A 17,905-nucleotide genomic window follows, 5' to 3' on the forward strand; every position below is an offset into this window, starting at 1 on the left:
AAGATGAGAGGCTCCCTCTGGAGCCATCAGTGAAACGGGCCTCTCCAGGAGACTGCTGCTGTCTTATACTAGCTAAATCTATTGATTTGGATCTATTAAAACAAATTTTAAACCAATTGTAAATAAAACAGGGACTGACCTAAAATGTAAACAACTTCTATTCTAACACAAACTCAGAGAAATTCTGTATCCATTTGCACACTGACACACAGTGCTGTTTTCTGAGAACAAAAGCATCATAAATGACAGCAGAATACGGCCCAACTAACTTAACATTTTACTTCCCTGCAGGAAGGTGCTGGCCTACACCAATTGTTGAAGAGCCAACTATCTACAGTAGTACTCTATGTTTCTATAATATTCTGTATCAAAGCAATAAATATTAGATATAATCTATTAGATTTCATATTTATCTGATAGCTATTTAAATCTACATTGTCATATATATGCAGTGACCACTCCTACCCGGCAGCATACACTATTTGTGTGAATGTGTTAAAATTATCATATGGGTTTATATTTATGTAGGACTCTCTTGGTTAAATAGCAATTTAAACTTACATAAATTCTTAACATAGGACGGGAATTTGTGCAGAGGCTGGACACTGTTAAATGTTTCTATGGCTCTGCATAGCATCATTTCAGCTATAGATATTAGAATTTCACAATTCTATCTCAGCTTAATGTTATTATTATTATTATTTTAAAGACTGAACATACAGGTAGAATAGACTTCAAAATCTCCAGTAAAGTTCTATCAATATAGCACAGGAATATGTATTTTCAAGTTTAAGAAAAAACAGTTTCATGGTTCCTAACCTTTTTCCCTTCCACATATATAAATCTCCTCTTTACAGAAAGTGCACTCCTGAAAACAAGGACGATCAAAACATTATGGCACTGCTCAGATGTGAAAGAGTGCTTCAACCAAACAGGATCTGCAGAAAAAACATTATGCATTTGTTAAGGAACTACAGCAATTGCTATCATCTAGCTCTGCAAATGGAAAACTTACGTGATAGATAGTAAACTACATTGAAATTACTGCTGGTTTAAATGAGAGAAGCCCCACCTCATTTTCCTCAAAAAAAAAAAAAAAAAAAAAGTTGCTTAATTTCTATTGTTTAGTTTCTCAGAAAGATCAGAAATATTAAAGGTACAATGAAAAAGTTCATTTGCACAGAGGTAAAAGTGGCCAGTTATTTACCTGTGTAAAATGCAAACAACTGTTACTTTCTGTGATTCTAACTTCAGAAACTCAGTAAAAAACACCAAGGTAACCAAATACTGTTAGTGTGTAAGCCAGTATCCCTAGAAGCCGTGGTGCGCTGGAATACTTAAGAAAATAGCTATAACTGACATGAAGGCGTCTAATACATGATTAGTTTACTTCTTAGCAGTTTTGATGATTTATACTTGTGTCAGACAGCCTCTAGAGCTTCTTCAAGGAAATATAACTGATGTTTGATAGCTGTCTAAGCAAAGAATCAATTCTTGTTTTTCTTTTCTGTCTTTGATAAACTGAAACCAAACAGATAACAGCTCATTGTTGGTCATGATTAAAAAAAAAAAAAAAAAAGTAGTCTTTATAGACACATAAAATGACCAAAGAACCTTACACTGTAGCAGAGTCTTTATAGATGTGAGTAGTTTTGATCTACAAAGGTTGTTCCAAAAGTAATGCCTCCTATTTTATTATGTGGATCCACAACATCAGAGGCAAATGATGGTGGTGGGATAGCAGTAGAAGTTGAACCTTCTCACCAATACTCCATTATATTTTGCTGTGTAAGACAGATGGCAGCAGAAGGGCAGTTTGACAAAATGGCACCTGACATGAATGATGAAGCAAAGGGGGGGAACTGAATTCTTCCATGTGGGAAAAAATAGCACCAACTGGCACTAATTGTTTCTTGCATCCCAATCAGCTCAACCACAAGAGTTGGCAGATTGCGATCAGGGAACTGTGTATGCAGCTGGATGCTGGCTTCAATGCACTGAAAATGATGATGGCAACATTAGAGTATCACCAAGCTTGTATCACCTATGTCCTATGAATGCTCACAGAGGAACAGAAAAAAAGCTGAATGCAACTTTGTCAGGACCCAGTGAACCAACATGAGGCTGAAGGTGACAGTTTCCTGGATTGCATCATTACCAGTGACAAGATGTGACATCACCACTACGAGCCAGAGTCAAAACAGCAGCCCATGAAGTAGCAACATGTGAATTCTCCATTCATGAAAAAGTTCACACGGATCAAGTGATGTGCAGTGTCTTTTGGGATAGGAAAGGGGTGAGCCTTCCTTATTTCCTGGAACTCAAACAAACAGTCAGCTCTGACAGCTACATCATAACACTGACTAAGCTGAAGGCTCGAACATCCAGAGTAAGGCCAGAGAAGTTGGCAACCTTTCTCTTGCAACATGACAACTCTGGACACCATACTGGTCTGAAGACTGTGAAACACATTGCCAATATTGGCTGGATCAGCCTACCACACCTACCATTTAGCCCAGATTTGGTGCCTTCTGACTTCCATCTGTTCAAGCCAATGAAAGATGAATTGCATGGGCAACATTTTCTTAGCAATGACACCATCATACCAGCTGTGAAACAGTGGGTCAGCTCCACTGGTGCAGATTTTTACAAGCGCAGCATGCAGGCTCTTGTTCATTGCTGGTAAAAATGCATAGTTAATTGTGGTGACTATATTGAAAAATAGCATTCTACAGCTGAGAATGTTCTCTATCAAATAGTGTTATGGATGCCTACCTGTGCAACCTATTGTAGAGTACCTGCTTTAGCAGCAAGTTTGGATCTGATGATCTCTCAAGGTCCCTTCTAACCACTGAGTTTCTTTGATTCTGTTTTTGTTCTCTTTGTATTGGTTGTAGTTTCCATGGAAATAAATAGGAGACATTACTTTCAGAGCAACCTACATAAAAGTATTTTTGTAGCTGAAGGGCTAGAGGAATGTTTCTGGAAAATAAGTATTATTTTTTATGCTGGACATTAGGCAACAAAATCCATTCACCATAACATCAATCAAAGGGATAGATTCTAAATTATATTTAGTAATAAATCTAAACTTACAACTTGGCAAATCCATGTTCCAACCATGAAAAGTTGGAAAAAGAAAACTAAGCCAAATTTCTAACACTGTGCTAATAACAAAAATACTACAGGGAAACTATCGTACAGGTGTGCTTTCCTGGAAATGTGTACTTGGGGAAAAAAACAACAATAAAAAAAGATCTCCTTCATGAACAAAACTAAGTGAACAAGCTGCAAAGTGTACTTACGTGGAATGCTCGGTAATACATTTTTATAGAAGAGTATTGCATTATAGTAAGACTGAAGGAAAAAGTAGCCACTTCAGTTTGTACCCAAAAAATTCAAGCCTAACTGCACTGAAAATACAAATTAAGTAGGTTAAGTACTTGAGAAAGACTATTCTTTTCAGCTCTGATGTGAAGAAGAGTATTTTACTGTTTCTCTATATGCGCATTTCTTAGAATTTGAATGCAATCATTTTATCATGGACAGAAAAGCATTCTTCCTCTCCTGAGATTAGAAAAGGTATATTTCATAAACACTGAAAGTAACTGCTTAGTACAGAAACTTCCTATGTTTGGCTTCAACAGCTGATCTGAATTAAAGTTAATAAATCTTTTTTTTTTTTTTTTTTTTTTTTCAATTGCTGCTCCACAAACTATAAAACTGTAGAGATGGAGTCATTGCTGAGACATGGATTCTCCCAGAAGATATCCAAATACCTTCCTCCAAACTTTTTTCAGAATTTACATTAGTTTTACAAAGTCTTAGCTTTAAACCCCCTATGGCAAAAGTTGTGCAAGAGTAGTCAATTAAAGATTCTTCGGATAAATGGTTTCATTCCTTCTAGGATAATGACTCAGAGGAATATTGGTGAAAAATACACTAGTTATGATGTTTTCTTTGTTAACTCTTCTTTATGTTCCAAATGAATTCTTCACTCCACATTCCTGTATTTGGTAAACAAGTTATACAGTACTCTCAGTGTAGATTTCAAGTCACAATTTACAATATCTAGAAAAAAAGATAAGAAAAAGATTATTAGCAACTTGGTAAGTCCAAAACATTTTTCAGAAAAAAAGTCCCCATTCTCCTATTCCCTTTTTCTGCCCAGATCCATATCCATAAACATTAGAATCATAAAGACAGTAAAAAAAGAGTAAAAATATAAATAAAGCAATTTTTAAACTTCTGACTCAAAAATCATTTTCTTCAGTCGCTTTTATTTAGGGTTACAAATACCTAAAGTTGCTGATATAGAAATGCAACCAAATTTTCAAGGCCTACAAGATAAAAATTGTACCTAGTTTCACATATACTGACAGGACTAAATCTTCTGTTAGTTGTGGCCAAAACGTATCGATCTCAAAAAAATTATCAAGCAGAAAAAAATACAATTTTTCTCTTACACAAGGATTACAGGACACCGGGCTGCAATTTCCATTACTAGGCCTCATTTTGGCATGATAATTAGAGACAAGACTAAAATTTCTGAAGTATCTAAAAAAACCAAGTGTATAAGCGCCCCTTGAAGATGTTTCAGAAAATGCTTTAGGTAAGCTGATGTACATCAGTCCTTGGACACTCAGCATCTAAAGTAAAGGATTCATGTGGAACAAAAGGTAATGAATACCTGCTGTTTCCAAGGGAAGTTGTTGAGAAAGTCAATATTATTTCACAAGAAATCTATAAAACAAACTGACATGTACCACTGCAGCAGGCTACATTAGTGCTTCAAGGAATACTTAATCTCAAATAGGGACTTAGGAATTGCCCACCAGAAAGGCTCCTTTCTTTTGGTCGACTGTACAGGAACTAAGTCTCCTAACTCTAGTCCTTGGAGCTAGCCATGAAGGTGTAAAGCTGATGGTGTGCACATTCCTACTGTTTTCAAAGCTTCCAAGGAAACCCATTAAACTGTGTATGCAATCACCAGATGACTTTACCAGTTTTGCCATTATATTCACCTTTGCTGATGTTTCTCACAGATGGCGAAGGGGTCATACTTGGAAGAATGAATTCAATCAAAGCTACGTATGTTGTTCCAAACCATGATGTGAAGGGCTAAAGATACCAGGGCTGCCCTGAAAGTAACGTATCCTATGCTATTACATCGACCCACAATGTCAGAGGTGGATGTTGGTGGGACAGCAGTAGAGGTTGAACCTTTCCACCAATATTCTGATACATGCTGTTGCCGTGTGACAGATGGCAGCAAAGGGGCACTCTGACAAAATGGTGCCTGGCACTGAAGGGGAAAAACCTTCACCCACTGACATTCAATGACACTTGTTGAATGCGTATGGAGACCAAAGAGCAGAAGTGAGCACAGTAAGGCGGTGGGTGGTGCGTTTCAGCAGTGGCCACCGAGGGTCACCTCCACTGGTGCAGACTTTTACAAGCGTAGCATGAAGGTTGTTATTTGTCACTGGTAAAAATGCACAGTTAACTGTTGGTGACTATGTTGAAAAACAGTACTGTTGCTGAGAATTTTCTCTGTCTGATAGTCTTATTGTGCTTTTTGTAACTGCTGTAGCTTCCATGAAAATAAATAGGAGGCATTACTTTTGGAGCAGCTTATGTATTAGGCACATGGCAAAATGACATTCATGGATAAAGGTTGAAAATAGACAAACCCACATTTCTTAATGAGATTATGCACAGTCATGAAATCACGGCCAAAAAGTTTTGTGATTCTTAATAAATCAGATAAAAAAATGCTTGCTACAAAATGAAAAAAAAAAAAAAAAAGCCAAAATCTACAGGAAAGGCATTTTGCCCCACAACATCACGTTCCACTTTCTAATACTGTTCGTATATAGCTCAGGAAGTTCCTTCTTTCATGCTGGAAGCAAGCTGCACAATGCTTTCATTTCCTAATACAGAACTTCAAATGAATGATCAGACACATCCACAAGTCTCTGCAAAATTACCAGATGATTCCATCACCAGAACAGAATTCCAGAGCAAGGTCCACAGCAAAAAGCAAAGCACTCTCAGAAAAAGAAGAGTTACTTCCATTGCTAATTGTATTTGACTGGTGTGTGTAACATTTTACTGGTTAAAATTTTCAAGAAGCGGAACTGAAGTTTGGCTTTGATTTACATGTCTCAAGAAGTAAGCTGAAAAGCTCAAAGTGCAAATGAATTTGTTATAGACTCAGTAGATTAATGTTCTGGCCATTTTTAAAAGTAAAAGGTCATGGAAAGCTTTATAATACTCTTTCAATTATATTGCAAACAAGCCAAATAAACTGTTGACCCCATAAAAATCATTGGTTTTCATACTCATTTATTTAGCCACATTCTTTTTTCCACTAAATATGTTTTTCATATTCTGAAGCACTTTTCAGCATTTTTTTTTCCCCCAAGAACCTCAAAGAAACAGTGTAGGAATTTAAAGACTATTTAGTCTATGCATTTGGGGTAAAATTCTTTTCAGTGCTCCTTTGCTCACTGGAAATTTTATGTATGGGCATTGTGCCCAATGTAACAACACATAAAACAGAAGTGTTTTTCCATTCACATAGGGCAGGAAGTTTCATATTAAGCATTTCAATAATTGCACAAGAAATGTCTTATATATGCTGAAATATCCTTATGGCTTGATTTATACTGGAAAAATTAGCTGTCCCCTGGAGCAATAAATACCCCCAAAATTAAATGCCGTAAGAATTTTAAACCTCCACAGGGAACAAGGGATCACAGATATTCTCTATTTTACTTGGGTCTCTAGATTTCACTCTTTTCCTCTTCTCTCTTTGACTGTTTCAAACACAGAAGTTTGTGACACAGTCACCACTGCTGCAGTTAAGCATGATTGTTAAGCAATCAAGAGAAGTGATGAAGTAGGTTGGATAGATGCAGATAAAATGCATAGGCAGCATAGGCTTAGTCCTGAGACATGACTCTGTGCACATGCCTGCTATTGGCACAATTTGGAGGTCAGGAGGAATGGAAAAAAAAGCAGAACAGAGCAGAAATTGATGCACTGTGTCAGAATCTCCAGTGTCCTTAATATATAAGAAGTCTAAGCATCAGTTTCTATCACTCCTGAGGAAATAATGATCCAATATTATGGTAGGAAAAGACTGCATCTTGAAAACACATACATTAATTATGGTGGTAGGTAACCTGCAGCACCCAGCTACCACCATTGGAAAGAGCTGCACAAGCTGCACATCCAGCTCCTCCATGGCAAGAACAACAGAAACCATACGAGTGCCTTATACCACATAGAATCAAGGGTCCTATATAAAGCCTGAAAAGCTGGATTTAAATCCTGTATTTATATAAGTGAAATGGAATCCTGGTCTTGCTAAGGTCAGCAACAAAACCTTCCCCTCCAGTCACCTGATGCATTAACATCACTCTAATGCATTAACATCTTAACCTTTATTTAGTTGTAGCAAAACCCTATGAGATCCAGATTTAACTCAGATTTTTTAAAGATGCGCAAAAAAAAAAAAAAAAAATAAATCAAATAGATACCTTCTGGTCTTGGCTTTGGTTTTTCCAGTCCACCATCTTGCATTAGCTCAAATGCAAAGGACACATTGAGGACCTAGTGATATGATACAGGTAGTTGTTATGATCTAGACAAAGCATACTAAAAAAGGTCAAAAGAAGATGCATTTAAAGCTGCAGATCTATAATCTGGGAAAAAAAAAAAAAAAAAATCAAGCCTCCATATATCAGTACAGACAATCCTTGATTTTGGTTTTTTTTTCTTTTTTTTTCCTGAGTGGTGACAGTGTTTCAGAAATACAAAAGTAATGGAAAAATAGCATGTGAACCGACATTACACATAGAAAAAACAGTCCCCAAGTTTACAAATCAGAACATGATGGCTTATGTGGTGCGCATCTTAGATAACTGAATTGCTGAGACAGCGACAGACATCAGTGGTCAGTCTTAAAATGATACACAGTACATATAAATCTTCATGCTTTCAAAAAATACAAAACTTTTGAAATGTCAAATTCTTTGACTTTGAGCTGAAAAAAATCAGTCCCGTCATCAATTTGTGTATAATTTTAATGAACACTGAGGCTGGCTCAGTGATAGCACCACGCAATGGTTGCCAAAATCAGTTAATATTTGCTAGATGCCCTATCATTAATGTAATTATCCCTTTTATTCTGAATAAGTATTAACACTGAGATTTAAAAAAAAGAATGCTTGGAAATGGTTACCAGTTCAGACCTGTTCTCTTTGGTTTTCAGCTACCAACACTGAACCCATACAGAAAAGTCAGCATCATCCCTAAAACAATTCCTATGTTTGCTAGGGAGGTTTTTGTTTTGTTTTGCTTTAAGAGAAAAAGGGAATCTCATTACCTTTTGTTCAAAACTATCAGGAGTCAAGAAAAAGCTGTGGAGAGGAACAAAATAGCCTTCTAGGAGACCCATTAGCAGGACTAAGTACACACCATCTGCAAACTGTAAAAAAGACATTTCTCAGTATGTTTTCTGAATACACGCACAGAATAAAGTTACTGCAGAAAGCAACGGTCAGTGACATTGATCTGCGTTTTTGTTTTCTCTTCTGTTAGTTGCAGGAAATCAGAACAACCAGTTTTCAAGCTATCAAACAGCATGCATTCTCTGAGCGGAGAAAAGCACAACCAAGGTGCAGCCTGATGACTACATTGAAATTCAGGATGTTGAAGGAAATAAAGGAATAAAGAATGATAATTTTCACGTTCTACATTTATCTCTATTTAAAAAATAACAGCATTCATGAGACTTCGTTCAAGGCATCTCACTCGTAACCCTATGGCATTGTCTACTATAATGAAACTCTGAGATACCAGAAGGAAACAATCATCTGAAGGGAGACGGTAAGCGAGGTGGGTGTCAGTCTCTTTCCTCAGGGATAAGTCACGAGGAAATGCCCACAAGTTGCACTGGGGAGATTTCAGCAGGATAGCAGGAAGAACTTTTACACAGAAAAGATGGCCAGGTAGGTGTTAGAACAGGCTGCTCAGGGAAGTGGAGGAGTCAGCTTCCCTGGAGGTACTTAAGAGGATGTGGTACTAAGGGACATGGCTTAGTGGTGGCATTTTTTGATCTTAAGGGTCTAATTGATTCTATCATTCTATCTTCCTGAGGTAGCTTATTTTGGTTCAACCAACAGAACTACGACCTCTCACCTTAGGGAGTACTTTTTGGATATATGCTTCAGGTGTTTCCAGGCATGTTTGAATAACACTTCCTTTTTTTTCCATGCAATATGCAAGCACAGTAACATTTGTCTGAAAGCCCTTACAGATCCTTTCCATCTAAAACTCAATTTTACCTTTAAAAAACCTCTATCAGAGTGAAAGTAAGTCAGATAAATCAGAGATCCTTAATAGCACATATCAAGACATTAAATAAAGCCTGTTGTGAAGACACCAGTTTTTTCTTCTAGTGTGGGTAGCCTCCTTCCTGTCTGACCTCTTGCTGCAATTGTTCATATAGGGATTTTTTCATACCACAGAATAAAGCTTTTCTTTTAGCTACTTTCTAGCCAATTTAGCATCTGAGAACAGGAAAAGAAGACCATGCACTACATTATTTCTGTGGTGCAATCAAGCCTGCAGCTCAACTGTACAGCTGCCTATACACTCAAGCAGCTTCTGTCTCAAGAATGCATCTCACTGAATAGAACCATTGTAATCCCATGAGATTACTTGCTAGTGTAAAGGTAGGCAGGAAACAACTGTTCATCTTGAAACTGTATCAAACCGAGCAGACAGAGCCTCTCCTGATCAAAACAGGCACATGTTCTTCTTACAGCACTTAGCAGCACCCAAGAGGTAGCATCTGCTAACTAATTTTTATGCTAATTAAAGTACAAAACTGTTGCTGCCCTTATGATTTTTCTGCTTAATTGGTGAGGGTTTTCCTCATACGAATATATTTAAAACTGAAGGGTTTCCCACTGAAAAAACATCTCAGAGCACGATCAATAACAATTCAGTTATATTTCTGTATAAAGCTGGGGGCACGGTGCATTGCACAGCATGAGTGACCCTCTCCTTCAACAAAAGCTACAAAATCCTACCTGGGTCTCCAGTTCAGTGACCTCCAAATTCAATTTGTTGAGATGCTTGTTCACAAACGTGATGAGAGTCTGAAACATGAAAACAGTTTAGTGAAGGTCTATTCAGTTGAGCACCTGTTCCAGACACAGAGCACATACTGCACTGAGAATAGAACTTGCAAGAGCAAGGAGACTGCGGTACAATTAGGCTCTATAACTGAATTATGAGATTTTCAAAAACATTTTTTTTTTAAAAATAATGATAAATTGAAATAAAATAAACATGATGTATATGAATAAAAAATCACTGTTACAGTACAACAGCTTCAAAAAAGTTATCTTGTGGCAGATTGTAGGGAAGTGGGTAATTGGACTTCACTCGAATCTGACAGGAGCCCAAATCCTCCAGGTCAGGCTACTGGCAGTTGTAAACTCCATACCTTTTTGGCATCAGTAAACTCAACCAACCCAGCTGGGTTTTAATCAACACACACTAAGAAGTAAGAACTTCTTTTTGATGGAAACTTTGAGAAACTTTTTGTTGTGTGTTCCATAGTTAAGTTAATGTTGCTAAATACTATCAAAAAGAAACATTATAATAATAAATCTCTATTTTTGTTTTCAGCATTAAGTTTAATTGTATTTAATGTATGCAAACAATGAGTATTTTATATTATATACATACACTCACACTACATATACACACACAAGCATGTAGACACAAGCTGTACTTATTAAAATAGAATCATTCCAACCTTCTTTACTACGTTGAGCTTGTCTGGAGCATGGTCAAATAGTGTGTCAAATGCATCTCTTTCTGAAAAACAGTCAGAGATGTTAATATGCTTAGAAGCATTTGTCCAAATACAGGATAAACACTTGATTAAGCACACAATTGTTTAAGACAACGGAATCAATAAAATGTCTCAGTATAGTCCCTTTGTATTCCAAGTACTATATATTTTGCATATTTCTCTCTTGCTTCAGGCTGCTTGTAACTTATTCTCTATTATTTGGAGAAAGCACTATTTCCAAGTACAACTTGGACTACTTAATAACTTTGTTTCTCAAAAATGAGCAAAGAGTAGAATATTTATCCATTGAACTTTACACAGCCAGATGCAGGGAGCTGAAGTAACCAACTTATTTTGTTCAGAAGAATATGACTTTACATCTGGAGTTACTACAGAGGAAAATTTTCCCCAGAGGCCACAATATGCATATATCGCTCAGCTGACTGCTACACTGTTACTAACCACCTCAACAAGCTTACAACTACGCAGCTGTAAAGAAATCTTTTGCATACATGTTTTTGGACTATTCTGACATGAAATTTAGGACATGATTAGCAGGACGGGCAACATAAAGTAAAATGACTGCAGCAGCACTGTGGTTACCTTCTGAAGAGGAAAAAAGAGAGAAAAGAAAAAGAGCAATTGCCATTTGGACAACCACATGAGTGATAGAGAATGACCCAACAAAAAGTTACATTGATATTCGTCAAAGAAATGCTGAGTACATCCAAGAGCATTTGTAGAAGGCAGACATTATAGGAAGTAAGGCTGCTCTCAGATATCATGGGAAAATGTCATGCCTCCAGTCTTTAACTCAGCAGTAAGGCAACAACTGAGACAATATAGGAAATAAATGCTGAATTCTAGCTGGGTGTCCACCTAAGCTCCTCAGATGGCTGTGTTGTGCTGGGCAGGCATTTGGCCAGTCTCAGTACAAACCTTGAGACTTACTGGCTCAGAAACACGCTGAAGAATGACCTTAAGTTATTAAAGTGTAAGCAGGTAATGGATACAAGAATGCCAACATGTTCACCAGTGAGTTTACCATAAGATACCATTTAATATTATGCTAGGAGCTTATGATCATTAATACTATTTCAATAATGTTCTGGAGGCTAAACCATAAACCACTTGCAGACTAGCATGAGATGAGAAATACTGAAATGCATTTTAAAGATGGTCACGCTGATTTCAATGCTTTTCTCCCTTTGTTAACTGTCAGAACATCCTGTGGCAGCTATATTCATATATTTGCCAGGGCAACTAGAAATCCTCTAAATCCTCGCAAACTAATCAAACTGACCATTCATTCCAGAACTGATGTACTCTTTGGATGACTTAAGAAGATAACAATGAAATGAACTTACCATGCCTTCCTGAAAATGCCCTATGGAAAACAAAACAAAACAAAACAGAACAAAACAAAACAGTTAAATACATAATCCACTTGCAGATACTGTGCTGCAAAATAAAACAGTGTATCTGGTCAGATCTTTAGCTTGGTGAAAACTGGAGGAAATTCATAGGATTAAGAAAATCCTCATCAAGTTATTCCAGCTGAGACTTAGGATTAGTCTGGAGTAAATCAGCACAATATCTCCTGGATTCACAGAAGTCTCATAGGAAGGCCAGTTCTCAGATTTCCTACTGCTGAACCACCAAATCAACCTACCTTGCCTCAGTAAAGATGACATTTTCATGTTGATTTTGTGAAAAACTTTGCCTTAGATTCATTTATCACAACACCTGCAATACAATTCCAGCCAGGACAATGCTTGAACTACATTCTTAATAACTATGGCTTTTTGCTCCAGTTGCTCTCTCACATAAACATCGCACATAAATAAATCTATAAAGTTTAATAAAAAGTCATTAGTCTGAATTCTCTCCAATCTATTAGGAACTAGGATATTCTTTTTACTATTTTCTATTGGTTTGGAATAACTTCTCTGCTCTGAATTGCCTGGTGAGATGGCACATACAGAGACTACCACTATCATTTTTCACATTCCCAAAGTCAAAACATCTCAAAAAATAAAAGTCATGTTGCATTCCAAAAAATCTAGTTCTCCTTTATCAAATAAATATCAATATAAAAGAATCAGACATATTCACATGTTTGAAGGCCTTTTAAATCAATAATAAGTAAGAAATGCAATTACTATAGAAGTAAATAACAATAATTAGAAAATAGAGAGTTTTTGAATGTCTTCACTCTCCTCTATTATCTTGGTCTCCTGGTTTTAGTTCCCCAGCTCTGTATTTCCACACCCTTTTGTATTTTTAGATGCAGGCTTACAGCTCTTACAACTCTTGCAAAGGCTAAAATGCAATTACTGGCTGATGCATCATCTTCCCTGGACCCCAATACCAAAATCTAAATATCAGCAAATGCTTGAATTTCTGAGACGCATCTGTGTTCAATTACTGAACTGCTGGCAAAAGCGGTGTTGACATACTCAGTGTTACCAGTTATTTCCTCTTGGATTTGTCGAGACTGGAGGATTCCTTCTCGTTTCTGGAAGAAATAAAGAAGGACATCTTAATGCTCAGGGTACAGTAAAAACGTAGTTGTGATCTACAAGCACCATCAGGTAAGAAATCTACAAAATAAGAACTGTTGTGTGGTTTTTTTTTAAGCAAACTTCCAGTAATATGTTATTTCACCTTGGAAGTATTTCAGAAAACTCTCTTGTACAGTAACAAGAAACTTGAAACTCCACCTGTAGAAGGAAGTATTTCTTTTCTTCATTGTTCTTAACTCACTTTTCTTTAAAGGCCCCAATTCAGCGAGATATTTGAAACACTTAAATGCACATGTAAGTACTTTAGTAGATTTATGTCTTAGTGAGTTGAATTAAACCTTATATTTCAATGAATACCTTGGCAGATGATGCCCATGCTTCATCTTTGGCAAAATCCTGGTCTTAAGCTACCTGTTCTTTCTGCCCTGCTCATGCATTTCTTTTTTTCACCTTGGTCTTTTCCTTTCCTGACTTCTCTCCACACAAAGGCCCCTATCTGCTTGTGATGGAAAACCAAAATGGAGGATAATCCATTTATGGATTATTTATCCAAAATGGAGGATAATCTGGAGCACAGGCCTTATGAGGAACAGCTGAGGGAGCTGGGATTATTCAATCTGGAGAACAGGACGCTCAGGGGAGACATTATTGCTCTCTATAACTACCTGAAGGGAGGTTGTTGTGAGCTGGGGGGATCGCCCTCTTCTCTCATGTAACTGGTGATAGGACCAGAGGGACTGGCTTCAAGTTGCACCAGGGGAGGTTCAGGCTGGCATTAGGAAATACTACTTCTCTGAAAGAGTGGTCAGGCAGTGGAACGGGCTGCCCAGGGAGGTGGTGGAGTCACTGACCCTGGAGGTGCTCAAGGAATGTTTGGACATTGTGCTGAAGGACATGGTTTAGTGAGAACTACTGGTGATGGATGGATGGTTGGACTGGATGATCTTGTAGGTCTTTTCCAACCTTGGTGATTCTGTGAATGTATTATGGAAATAATCCATGCTCCAGACCCTAGTCATCATGGTGATAACATATGCCATAGCTCCAATGCTCTTCTGATGCAAGAAGCCCTTTATATGTGGTGTTTAGAACCCTGTGTTCAGAAACTGTGCACAAAATGGCAGAAACCAACTCAAATGGTAGCAATTTGAGTCAGTTGGAAAAAGAAGTAGTTGAAAAAATTTCATACTGTTTCCAGGATGCTGACTACAGTCATCTGGTAGTGGCATACATACCACGCATATGTTTTGCTTCTCTTTGTGTTCTTTCTGCTAATTCTATTCACTGAAATTAGCAAAATTTTGCAATACAGAAAGAAAAGCCAGGCAATTGCTGACGACTGCATGTAAAGTCTAGACATTAGGCAATTATTCATGATTCTTCACTCCTTGCCATACAAGGAAATAAGAAAAATAAATTTATGCTGGTCCCAGACTTGTCTTCCATGTGGAAAAAAGGAGAATAACAATTTGGAAAAATCCTTCATGGCATGTAAACTGGAGCTATTGCTCTTCCCTGCTTTGGAAAAGATAACGCATGCCCCAAACAGAGGCAGCCCCGGGTGAATGACATGCTGAAGATTTGGCCAGGCTTGCAAGAAAGCCACGAATAGCACCCTCTCGGTCACTTCAGGCTGGTACTTGGAATAACCTGAATTGTCCCTCTAGGGAGGTGATAAAGTTTCAGGGGGTTTCCTTCACATTTTTTTAAAGCGCTGTTAATAAATCTCTTGCATGTGGTTAAAATACTTTAAACATAAAACCAGAGCAGAGTCCAGTGTATTAAAGACTGAAAGAAGAGCCATAGATCAGCAGCTGGGATCCCTTCCATAGTATATCTCAAATGTCTGGGGAAAAACTGCATCATTTAGGACTATATTCACTTCCAGGTTGTGCAGACAATAAGCACTTGAACTCAAAGTTACGATCTAACTCAAATTAGAATTACACCCCAATTTGTGTATATTTTCCTTTGATGCAGAGTGAAAGGAAATTTTCTGTTTCCTCCTGATGATGATTCTGATGTGGCAATGATGCATTTTGGTGCAAAAGCCCAACCACACTACTCTCCTGTGACTGAGTGTCACAGCAATGGCAACTGTACTTCTCAGTGCCCAGTCTGCTTATATAAGGAAGAAAATGGTTTCTAATTCTTTGCTTTCCCTCTGCAAATGTGCAACATGACCTAAAACCTTATTAAATGTTAATAGAAAACATATTTCATTTTAGATAACTAGTGTTAATATGAATAGGAATTCTGCATTTCAGTTCTATTGTTGGAAAAAAAAAAAAAAAAAAAGAAAAATTACTAACATTAATGGAGTTTCCAGGTTGCCCAAATATGAGATGCACCTGCCAGATACTTGAAAAACTTATTTGGACAGGTTTAGCATTTTGCTCCTTTCCAGCTGAAAGACTCCTCTGAAGGCCAAGTTCTTCCTACTTACATATTGTCCAAATTTGGTAGCTGAACGTAGAGCAAACAAACAAAAAACACCTGAAAGCGAGGTAGGATGTCTAGAAATGGAAAGTGTCTCTCCTGTCTTTGCATCAGCTGTGCATAATCAGTGTACTATAAGTGACGGCTAGCTGTTTTGTTGCCCTTGACTGCTCTGCAAACACATTCTTACACTCTCTGACTCACACAATCTGTCATTTGATCATTTGAGGATGGCATAACTAATTAACTAAAAAAAAGTTAAAATGAAAGCAAGATCCAGCTCTCCACAAATTCTCTCAGTTGTTTCAGTAGACAAGACCAAACAAAGCCTGGGTTTTGTTCAGAGTTATTCATTCTATCAGACTAGAAGGAAAGGAAAGCAATATAACAAAACAGCTACAAAAGATCCAAGTCCCAGTTTTTCACAAACCAGTTTATTGCACATATTTCATAGCACTCTCATTGCTAACAGTTTTTTTTAAAGAACAGCCAAAGGAAACAGAAGCTTTCACAAGAACTGTGCTGATTACCTGTTGGACGTGAGCAGTTTGTGTCAGAAATACCTTTCTATTTCAGTAAGCTACATCCAGCCAACACAACCCTTACATTTGGTGTGTTTCTAAACCTAATGAAATAATAACTGAATTAAGGCAGTCTCCCTTTTTTCCTCCCACTCCCTTTATCAACTGTATACAGTAAAATTTAAAACCAGCTAACAGAGTCTGCTGAGCTTCCCTAGGCAAGACCTTACTTTACAGAATGTATGAGGGTTTAGAACATCAGGCATGCAAGTCTGAACATCAAATTATGCTCCACATTCTGCTGATTGCTGATTAAAGTTTTCATTAGGTTCAAAGCATACATGGTGATGAACAATACAGAACCAACCCCAAAGGATACAAAAGGTGGATTTAAAGAATAAAAGTAAAAAACAGCCCCCATAAAACAGAAATGAAAAATGTCTCCAACAATTACAGTAAGAATAGTGGCCCTCACCCTCTGTTAATGGGAATCAACATATCCTTGGAGTTCCACTGATTGGCTTTCGTCAAGGACTGGGTCTGAAGGGTGAAATCTTCAGCTACGTAACTTAGAAGTTATTTTGGTGCAACTGCTCTCTCTGCAATCTGCTGGCGCCTGAGCTACAGCTGTGTAGCTAAGAGGCAAAGCACTCAGCCAGATTCTCCCACTACTTATTGTTTTTAAATTGGTTTATCTCCACTGACTTCAGTGGATTTGCTGTTGAACTACATTAGCCTATTAAACAAGAGGAGAATTATGTCCATCGATTTCAATGCGAGTTTGGTCTGGACATACGGAGTGACAGCACAATGCAAGATCTGGTTCTTTATTTAAGGACAGTGTTCCTTTTTAGTTTCTTATCGCAAAGATGCTACGGCTGCTACACCTTTGCTTTCTTAAGTTGTTTTTACTAGAACTCTGAGATAAACCAGGATGACAAGTATGTTTATAATCTAAAGGAAAATGTTTGAGAATGATGTTCCTCTGAAGCCTTGGATGCATAACTGCATATTTTCTAGGCTTCTTTATCATCCACAGAGAAGAAACCCACCAAGAAGAACGTGATAGTCAGTGAATACATCACTGATGCATCTACCAGAAATTCTCCTTCAGATTCCTCCCTAAATTACAAAATTTGTCTGATGTGAATCCTGAAAACAAGAGGAGTTACTTTCTCAAATTTGACACCTATTTTCAGAAAGCAATACTTGAGAAACAGAGCATTGCAGCTGATAGTTCAGCGTTACATTAGTTAGAACACAAATAGTGACAGTTATGGTGTGAAAAGACAAAGTTAGCTGGAAGAAAAGAAAAGCAAATAAAATGGGAAGAGGCCAAAGAAGACAGAGCAAGCACAAGCCCAGCTGAAACCAGAATGGTAAACAGAATAACAGAAGGAGTTTGGGTGGATGTATCTCTAATAAGGAGACTGACACAAAAGATTTAGTTGATGGGTTTTTTTTGCATGCTTATAAGAAAGCCAACACTGTAATTAGACTAAATTAGCATGCGCAATGCTGAAAAAGAATATTTAGTCACC

The 17,905-nt window shown here is 37.4% G+C and overlaps 1 protein-coding gene across 3 annotated transcripts in view; it reads right to left on the reverse strand.

Annotated features, from left to right (window-relative positions):
• Positions 1-2,979: 2,979 nt before the first annotated feature.
• PARVA (parvin alpha) overlaps positions 2,980-17,905 on the reverse strand; it is a 54,181-nt gene continuing 39,255 nt past the window's right edge. For all 3 annotated transcript variants that reach the window (XM_015863945.2, XM_015863946.2, XM_015863947.2), the window contains 7 exons: positions 13,339-13,397; positions 12,247-12,266; positions 10,841-10,902; positions 10,107-10,175; positions 8,396-8,497; positions 7,548-7,620; positions 2,980-4,071 (listed from right to left, as the gene is read on the reverse strand). In XM_015863945.2, coding sequence (XP_015719431.1) covers positions 3,995-4,071; positions 7,548-7,620; positions 8,396-8,497; positions 10,107-10,175; positions 10,841-10,902; positions 12,247-12,266; positions 13,339-13,397 — 462 coding nt within the window. In that variant the 3' untranslated portion in view covers positions 2,980-3,994. The remainder of the gene's footprint in view (positions 4,072-7,547; positions 7,621-8,395; positions 8,498-10,106; positions 10,176-10,840; positions 10,903-12,246; positions 12,267-13,338; positions 13,398-17,905) is intronic.

The sequence above is a fragment of the Coturnix japonica genome, chromosome 5, assembly GCF_001577835.2.
Source record: "Coturnix japonica isolate 7356 chromosome 5, Coturnix japonica 2.1, whole genome shotgun sequence".
Lineage (NCBI taxonomy): Eukaryota > Metazoa > Chordata > Aves > Galliformes > Phasianidae > Coturnix > Coturnix japonica.